The 9,366-nt window shown below is 55.5% G+C and overlaps 1 protein-coding gene across 1 annotated transcript in view; it reads left to right on the top strand.

Annotated features, from left to right (window-relative positions):
* ARHGAP23 (Rho GTPase activating protein 23) overlaps positions 1 to 9,366 on the top strand; it is a 46,154-nt gene that overhangs the window by 2,179 nt on the left and 34,609 nt on the right. The window contains exons 2-6 of the mRNA XM_039873797.1: positions 3,566 to 3,727; positions 6,214 to 6,241; positions 7,691 to 7,786; positions 7,986 to 8,064; positions 8,229 to 8,283. Of these exons, the coding sequence (XP_039729731.1) occupies positions 3,566 to 3,727; positions 6,214 to 6,241; positions 7,691 to 7,786; positions 7,986 to 8,064; positions 8,229 to 8,283 (420 nt within the window). The remainder of the gene's footprint in view (positions 1 to 3,565; positions 3,728 to 6,213; positions 6,242 to 7,690; positions 7,787 to 7,985; positions 8,065 to 8,228; positions 8,284 to 9,366) is intronic.

Raw genomic sequence — 9,366 nt, 5'->3', positions numbered from 1 at the left:
CCAGGGTGAGCACCAAAGGGGTGGGGGGAGGGGGGCAGGGGCAAGGGCCTGGGCAGGCCTTGTGGGGAGGTTGTGGGGGGCGGACCAGGCCACCAACTCTCTGCGATCTTCGAGCTAGCTGTGTGCGTCCTGCATTCTGAGCCCAATGCCCCAGAGTGGCGAGTGAGTGAGGAGCTGGAGAGATTCCGGTGAGAATGGCGGGATTGTGGCTGAGAGCTCTTCCCGGGGCGCTGGAACCCCATTCTAGGTGGTGGCCTCTAGTGGGCTCAAGCCTCCTGAGTTACAGGCAGTGGAACGGTGGAAGGGACCAGTGTTGTTTGAAGAAATGCTGGGGCATCAAGGATCCTGGGGAGTTGGGGCTGGCAGGGACCTTGAGCCATAGGTAGGCGGGGGTGACACTAAATGGAGTGGTGGGCACCACCCTGTCCTCCCCCTGGTAGGGGACCTGAGCACAGGGGCACACAAGGGTTTTCTAGTGAGCAAAGTAGGCTGAGGTGGCAGAATGGGCCCCAGCAGGTAGAGAGTGATCTCAGGGTGAGGACTGACAGGGTGGGAGTGGGGGGTGGGGTGGGGACCGTGTTTCTGATGTCCAGGATCGAACAGGCTGGTAGGGTGTGAGTCATAGTGGGCACGACGCCCAGCATGAACGCTGTGCTCCCTGCAATGACCTCTTTATGCTCCTGTGAGGGGTGGGTGGGAGGAGCAGGACTCCTGGGTTCTAGTTCCTGGTGTCCAGTTCTGTCTAATTTGTGGCCCCGGGACCGTCTGCCCTTCTCCCAGAATTAGCCGATATTTCTGGATGTCTCTTTCCTGACAGGAGGGTGAGAGCCTTTGGAAATAGATCTGGGGCAGGAAAGCGTTAATCAGTGATGTCCCTGTGCCCCCTGAGCCTCTCCCTCTCCATCCCCTTGTCTCTGTGCCTGCCTCAGAGAGCAGAGTTGTGAGGATGTGTATGAGCTGTACCTCTTCCCAATCTAATCACCTTTCTAGTTCTCATTGCTGGCTCCTTCTCTGTTTCTGTGTCTCTCACCTTCCTCCTCCTCAAGATGAGAACAAGACCCAGTGTTGTCCCAGGTCGGAGGGGAGGAGAGGAAATGTGCAGGAATAATATCATGAAGGATTGAAGTTAAACCTAAAGAAGGACTTCCCACAGGATGGCTGCCAGAGCGGGCTGTTCATAGGGACTGCCGTGTCTCCAGGCAGGAGTGTGGTAGCTGTGGCAGGAGGATTACCACACTGACATTCTCAGGAGCCAGTTGGAAGGGATGGGGGAAGGAAGACTGGAGGGAAAGAAAAGAGGGAAGGGAGAGGCTGAGATAAGGGTGGGGGCACCAGTGGTGCCGGGGTGAGGAGAGGCCCTGAAAGAAGAAGGCAAGCCCATTGCCCTGGGTTATAGGCAGGCCTCCCAGGGGGTGGCACCGCTAGTCAGCTGGCGGCTCCCGGCAGGATGTGTGCTGGGGGAGGGGTGGGGGGCGTGCGGGGACCTGTCTCAGCCACTTCTCGTCACTGGGGCAGCTGGTGGCTTAAACCTTAATCCAGGACACCAGCAAAACAATGGGCCCTGCATACAGCCTCAGCTCTGAGCCTGGGTGGAGGGTGTGCAGGGGAGGCCGCCCACACTGGAGAGGAGCAGAGGCTTCTGGAAGAAGGGGGCAGTGGAGGGTCCCCTGAGGCCCTCTTCTCTCCCTGATCAGTTCCTTGCCAGGGCAGCGGAGATAGGAAATCCAGGGGATTTCAGACCTCAATAGAATTCCCAGAGAATTTTCTCCTCTGGACTCCTCAGACCCCCACAGGACTATGGGTCTAAGTGGGAGAGTCCAGGCTATCACCATAGGTGGAAGGAGCTAAAGGGCCATCACTGGACCTTCGACCCAATGCCGGAATCCTAGCTAGGACCGGGACTGGGGTCGTCTAGCTTTTGCTTGGACCCTTGCAAGAACAGGGAACTCACAACCTTATCTACGTAGTTTTTCGGATGTATATGTTAGAATGGTCACCCTGGTATCTCAGCATCCTGAGATATCACTCAGCATCCCGGTATCTCTCACCTGGCTGTGTCCCTGGGGCTGTATGAAGTAAGCCTATTGCCTCTGTCATATTTTTCTTTAATCTTCCCACCTCATGCAGAAATTTCTAGCGTAGCACTGGGCACAGGGCCGGCTCCCTTCAACCAGATGTGTGAACAGGAGAGTGGATAGATACATGAAGAAACTTCTTAGTATCAGTACATTTGCGTGGCAAATTTGAGCTTTCTCTGGCTATTAAACAGGGAAGAAAGGGAGACTTAATATTCAGTGGGAGCTCCTCACCCCAGAACTGGGGGCTTCTTCCCTCTGCACCAAGCTCCACCTTTCGACCCTGTACCAAGGAGGAGCGAAGGGGTTGAGGACTGTTGAGGGTGGGGATGGAGAAGCTTCTCGTAGGGGTCAAGTCAGGCTGTCTGAGGTGGGGCACTGAAGAGCCCCCGAGGGAGGCCACCTGACTTTTCACTAGGTGGCCTGCCGCGGACGCCCATCTTCTCATCTGCCCTCTGCCTCCCCGTCCTCGCATCTCTCATCTCTGACACCCCCCTTTTACCCCTTTCCCACTCTGTGTCTGAGCAGAATCCCAGAGGGGAGCCCTCCCTCAGGCACTGTTCGTCCTCTTCTCTCTCTTGCCCCACAGACCTGCACGTCCACAAACCCTTGTCTTCAGACGCCCTTTGCCATGTCATCTTGGGGAATCTCAAGTGTTCCAGTGGGTCAGCCAGAGGGCAGTGAAGTGCCCCCCCATCACACGCTTGGTTCCCCACTCAGTTCCGGTGAACCAGCCAGGCCTCTGGGCTGGGCTCCCGAGCCTCAGGAAGTCCCTTCAGTTGCTGATGTCTAGTTCACTCCCTTATGGCTCTTAGTCGCCCCCCTGTTCCCACTGCTGCTCCTGAAGGAGGCGTGTCTGGGCCAGGCTGTCTGTGCATGTGTGTGTCTGTATGTGGCATGTGCTGTGCACTTGAGGCTGATTATGTGCGACTGTGTGTGCACATGTCTGTGTGTCTACATAAGAGTGCGTGTGTGTACTCACCTGTGTGTCTGTGTGCACTTTGCACATGAGTGTGCTTGTCTGGGCATATGTTCTGCGTGCATGAGTGCCTGTGGGTGTGTCTGCACATGTGTGTGTCTATTTGTGTGCATGTGTAAGATTGTGCAACGGCAGGAATGAGCTCAGATAGCAGCAGGCATCTCCCAGGCAAAACAGTTGTGTGTCCAGTGCCTGGCACATAGTAGGTGCTCAGTGAACATTTGCTGAATTGAACTGAACCAACACTGGACTCGTGACAGTGAGTTCTTTCCCTGCTGGCAAAGGCTCCGTGGAGGAAGGGTAAAGGAAGAAGGAAAAAGCTGTTGGGCTGATGATGGTGAGAGAGGACTGGAGGGCTGAGGAAGTCAGGGGCAAAGGAGAGTGCTTGGAACCCCAAGGTCTGTGGAACCCTTTCAGTCCCCTTCATGTCCTCTGGGCTGCAGGAGGCAGTGTGCAGACCCAGAGTGTGGGCCACATGGCCACTCACCCCTGTCTCCCTGTGTTCCCACAGCTGCCACTGGGCCCGAGAGATGAGTGCTCTCCTGGGCGCCCCCTCCCCTGGCAGGGGCCGAGGACACTGCTGCTGCACAAAAGTCTCCAGGATGGCTTTGGCTTCACCCTGCGGCACTTCATTGTGTACCCGCCTGAGTCCGCCGTGCACTGCAGCCTGAAGGTATGCCCAGAGCCCGCTGCCCTGGCCCATCCTGTGGGAGCCTTGGTGGGGAAGGTGATATTGCTTTGCTCTGTCCCCTCCCTACAAGGTCCTTCTTCTCCTTCTGTGGCCTGGGGAAGAGGGTCACAGAGAGGTGGGTGCTGCCCTGGCTGAGTCATTTTCGTCTTCTCAAGAGAAGAGGCAGGGTGGCTGGTTCAGGACAGGGAATCTAGAGGCGGGAGAGCTGGGATGCTCACCTACACCCCAGACTCTTGGTCTCCGGAAGGTGAACAACCTGCTTGGAGAGATGGAGTCCTGGGACCCCTTGTCCACTGGCCGCTTCTGAACTGGGTTTGTTGCCCCCTCTCAGACTCAGCTCTGTGTGCTGGAAAGAGCCCTCGCTGGGTTCTAGCCCTGGTACGACTCCTAACTCACTGTAGATCTCTGGGTTCCCTGGCTCCTGCTGTAACCCAAGGGCATTTTTCTAACTCCACCCTCAGGGTCCTTCCAGCCCTCACATAAATGTCAAGTTCTCTGAGTTCAGGAATCAGGGGTGCTCAGCCCACCACACAGTGTGGGCTGAGGGGAGGGGTCCCTGACAGTGAAGCAGGTGTGCAAGAAGACATGAGAGGCCCCTAGGCAGGAACCATGGCTCTCCAGGAGGGCCCTGCTCCCTTCCCCACCTCTCTCTCAGCAGCAGAGGAGACAGATTTATTTTGGAGTCAATGAACCTGTTTCTCCCCTTCCCCCAAGGCTGGGACCAGCCTGCACAGCTGTTGGGGGACTTTCCCTTGGGAAGCTTGGTCCTACTTCCAAAGAACCGAGGCATTGAATTTCACTGCCTGTGTCTGTGTGCTTGCATGGTTCTTTGTGGGCACGTGAGCATGTACGCTATGCTGGTCATGTACACACATGTGTGCATATTGGTGTCTGTAAATACACATCATGTGTACATGGCTGTGCAATTCTCCTAGCCATGTCTGAATCTGGAGGGGCCTGTATAAACTATTTTCACTGGCTGCAGCTATGCTTCTGAGTGTAAGCGGGGGCGGATGGTGTTTAGGAAAGGCACTGCCCGACCCCTTGCTGCCCAAGGACACCAGCCCCCTAGTTTGTTGAAATCTCCAGTCTTTCCTTCTGTCCCTCCCCAGAATGCCCCTCCGTCCTGGTCCCTTCTAACTTCTCTCAGGGATCCCTGCTGAGAGGTGATGGGGACAAGAGCAGCCCGAGTGATCTAGGCTGGGTGGTAGACCTGTCTCCAAGAGACCTGGTTCACATGGGGTGTTGGAAGACCCCAGGGCACAGTAAGTCAGGGACAGGCTCTAACCCCTTTCTAGAACCTGCCCAGGACAGGGAGCCTGCAGGGAACTCAGCCGTCTTAATGCATCTGTCTGCCTCTGCCACCCGCTCGCTGTGCTGTCAGCTCATATCAGCAGGCACACACCCCGCACAGGAAGGTAGTGGCAGAGGGACTCTCCAGCAGTGCTTAGTGGCCTTCCTGTCCTGGCTGGCATGTCAAAGAGTCCTGGGTTTGAGCCCTGCCTCTGCTATCGAGTCTCTGAGTGGCCCTGGACAAGTCACGCCCTGTCATCTGTAAAATGGATGACTTGTGGAGAGGGTTAGACAAGATGACAACAAAGGTTTGATCCTGCTCGAAAATGCCACCTTCTGCTGGCTCGTCGTGTCTCTTTACTTCTCTTTTCTTTCATTTCTATTCTCTCCCCAGATCCAGTGCCCTTCCCCTTCACTCACCAGGATGATCTCAGAGACCTCCCTCATGAGTCTTCTTGACTCCATTTTTTAAACCCTGCACCTAGATGCCAGAATCCTCTTCTCGAACTGCTATTTTCACATCTGCTCTCCCACTCAAGAACCTTCACTAGCTCCCTCTTTCTCTCTTTCAGACTCGAATGCTTTAGTCTGACTTCTGTGGCTTGCTGGTGTTGACTTTTTTTCTCTTTCAGCTCAGCCGATCCAGTCCTACATATGCTTGTTTATTTCCAGCACCAAGTGCCTGCATACTCCACTCCTCTCACCCAGAATGCCTTCCTCCAGGCTTTAAAATCTCCTCCCCCAAAGGGACTCTAATCAGGCCTTCCCCTTCCATTCTCTAAGACCGATAGCCACTGTTTGGACTCGTCATGTCTGCTTATCTGTGTCTGTTTGGGTCATCTCTCTGTGTTAGTGTGTTTGGTTCGAGCTCCCCAAGGGAAGGCGTCGGGAGTCCTCCATTGAATTGGGGGCTTTCAGATGACTGAGATACTGACATGGTGGGGTCAGCAGGCATGAGAGAAAGCTCATGTCATGGGGCACAATGCCTGGGACTTCGTGTCCCCGTGGACATCCTTCTTGCCCCCTCTGGGTGCTGGGCTAGTTGAAAGAAGATAAAAGGGGAGGCTGTTGGGCGGAGGAACTTGAAAGGGCCCACCCAGCTGGAGCTGGGCCTCTCCATGTGCCGCTGAGCACTGGACTGAGGGGGCCCACACCCATCTCTCTGTCTTCTGCAGGAGGAAGAAAATGGAGGTCGAGGAAGAGGTAAGGATTGGCAAGTGGTGGGTCCCAAGGGCTGGGGCTCATCCTCCAGCTTCTGTTTCTCTCCCTCTCCCCCAAGTCAGCCTGGTTTGCTGTGCCCCCAACCCTCAACTGCTTGTTCCTGTCTTTTCTCTTCTCTGTGTGGCCACTCTGCACATCTGCTCACTTTCTCTCTATCCTGCCTTTCTTTTCTCACATTTGTCTCCCTCTGGGCCTGTCCATTTCACCAGAGGTCCCCAACCCCTGGGCTGCTGGCCGGTACTGGTCTGTGGCTTGGTACTGGCCTGTTAGGAACCGGGCCACACAGCAGGAGGTGAGCGGCAGGCAAGGGAGCTAAGGAAGCTTCATCTGTATTTGTAGCCACTCCCCAGCGCTAGCATCACCGCCTCAGCTCCACCTCAGATCATCAGGCATTAGATTCTTACAGGAGCACTGGTCCTTGGTGCCAGAAAGGTTAGAACTGCTGCATTCTGGGGAGGAGATGGGTTTCTAAGACCTGGCCCCTCTCCTGGAATTACTTATTCCCAGCCTAGATTGAGGCACAAGCAGGGGCTGCAGGGTCTGAGAGGTGGGGTGCAGCTGATCAAGGGCTGTCCTTGGGAATAGAGACACTGGGGTTCTGTTGGGCATAAGGTGAGACCTGAATTCTTTATCTTTTCAGATATGAGCCTAGCTCCCTTGGCTGTCACCTTTGCTATCCCAAAGGGCCCCTTGCTGACACCCAGGCTCCCCGGGGTATTCAAGGCAGAGCTCCTTGAACAGGCAGCCTTCCTTCTCTGCCACTTGGGCTTCTGCTGGGAAGCTATCAGGAATCAGGACACTGTCTTTCTGAGTCCCCGTCACAGAGGCCCGTGGTGGTGGAGAAGCCAGCTGACCTAGAATAGGCCCATTTCTCTCATAGGGACAATAGCAGAGGAATATTGCTGGAGTTTAATGTAATGTTGGAGGTATGAGTGTTAGGTATCTGTGAACTTCAGGGCCTTTCTGCAGCTCCCTGGGGGCTGTGGCTATAGACATTCCCTGTGTATGGGGGTGTCTCTCCCTGCTGTGTGTATCTTCAAGGCTTGATGTGGTCTCTTTTATGGCACACTTTCCTTTGTCTTGTGACTTGTGTATGTATCTATCTCTCTGTTCTAGACAGTGAGCTAAGAAGGGGAAGAACCAGGTCTTCTTGTCCTTTTTGGTCTACTTTCTAGCACAGTCCTGGGACACAGGAGGCGTAAAGAGCAACGCTGTGTCCATGCAGGTTTTCGTCCACGTAGGTTTTCATTCTCCCAGGAGTCTGGCCTCTTTGTCTGATTCTGTACATGCGTGTGTTCCTGTGGACGTGTGGCTCTGTGTTTGTGTCTGTGAGTGTGATCATTCTCTGAGCGTGTGTCCTCTGTGTGTGTAGCTGTGCATGGGTGTGACCTTCAGCAGCCCCCCCCAGCTAACCTGGCTGATGCTCACCAGGACCCTCCCCCCGGCACCGCCTGGAGCCTATGGATACCATCTTTGTCAAGAATGTGAAGGATGAGGGCCCTGCCCATAGGGCGGGGCTTCGCACAGGTGAGCTGTCCCAGTTACCAGGCTCGTAGCACCCTTCTGAGTTCCTTTTCCCTATCCTCTGGGATTCTTGGATCTGGGTGTTGGGGAGGCTCCTGTCTCCCCCTCCCCCACCGTCATCCATCCCAGGTACAAGTGTTCTCAGGTGGGGCCGTCGATACCCCTTGGCCTGCTCACATGTGGCCCTGACCCTTGTCCCCAGGAGACCGGCTGGTGAAGGTGAATGGAGAGAGCGTCATTGGGAAGACCTATTCCCAGGTCATAGCTCTGATCCAGAATAGGTGAGCGCCCCCTGCCTCTCTTCTCCCATAATAGCTCCTGCCCACTCACAGAGTTCCTGCACACCCCTCCCCCTTGGCCCTGAGGGTGCCCTGGCGACCAGGATCCCTATTCTCTCAGACCCTGTTGCCTCAGCCGGGCCTGACCCCCTGCCCTGTCTCTGTAGCGATGATACTCTGGAGCTCTCCATCATGCCCAAGGATGAGGACATCCTCCAGCTGGTGAGTCCTGCCCTGCTGTTTGAGGTGGAGGACCCCTGGGGCCTGGGGGCCAGAGTACAGCTTTTCTCCTTGAGCCTCCTTCCTGCGTTGGCCCCTCTGGGAGGCAGAAAAGAGAGTAGAGGGGGCAGTGCCAACCCAGCATTGCCCCATCAAGGATGCCAGGCCCATCCCTGGGCTGGGGCTGGTTGTTGCTTCATTCAGGACTGCTCTGTGTTGGGGGAGAGGGAGGCTCCAGCTTTGGCAGGCAGGATTCCTGCCAGGGTATCTGGAAGGAGGGTGGCCCAGCGGGCCCTGCCAGACTGGCGTGTTCTTGTCAGATCTTGTGGGACACCTGTTTTCTGCACCCCATCCCTGCTTGGCCCAGAGTGAGTGTGTCTCCCGTAGCTGTGTCCATGCACACACAGCATACCCCACCGCACTCCACTGTCATGTGCTCCTGTTCACACAACACACCTCACACCACTCAATATACAAGCAGAACATCCCAGATACACAGCCACCCAACAAAACCTTGCAGCACCCCTTCATCTAGCTCACCATACACTGCAGTACGTGATAGACACAGTGCACCCAACACTGCACCAGGCATGTGCCACCACACACAAACCCTCAGTGCTGCATACAGGCACTCGCTACCATGCAAACCCCCTTAAACGTCACAGTGCACCACAATCATAACAGCACAACACTCCTCAGCATCTCCATTCCCCACAAAACAACACCTGCACAGTGTACCACAACACACACACTCAGACTTCTCACCACCACCATGTGAACGCTCACCGACATCACAAATGCTTGCTGTTGTCACAGTATGTCTGCCTACACAGCGTGCTTTAGGCTAACACAGGTGTAAGCGCTCACCAATATCACAGTAACCAAACCTTACGCACTCATGATGCGCAGTCCGAACGCCCCTGCCCCCGTAGGCACTTCAGCACACCTAGAACTCAGCATCGGGCCTGTCACACACAGCAGGTACCACAGACATTGCATGCAGCATACCCTGCCCTCACATGTGTACCTGTTTACCCCATGCACTCCATGCACACATATGCATGCTGTCTATCTGTGTCCTTTCCG

Source organism: Pteropus medius, unplaced genomic scaffold (genome assembly GCF_902729225.1).
Source record: "Pteropus medius unplaced genomic scaffold, Ma_sr-lr_union100, whole genome shotgun sequence".
Taxonomy (NCBI): Eukaryota; Metazoa; Chordata; class Mammalia; order Chiroptera; family Pteropodidae; genus Pteropus; species Pteropus medius.
This window is presented reverse-complemented; position numbering and strand designations above follow the sequence as displayed.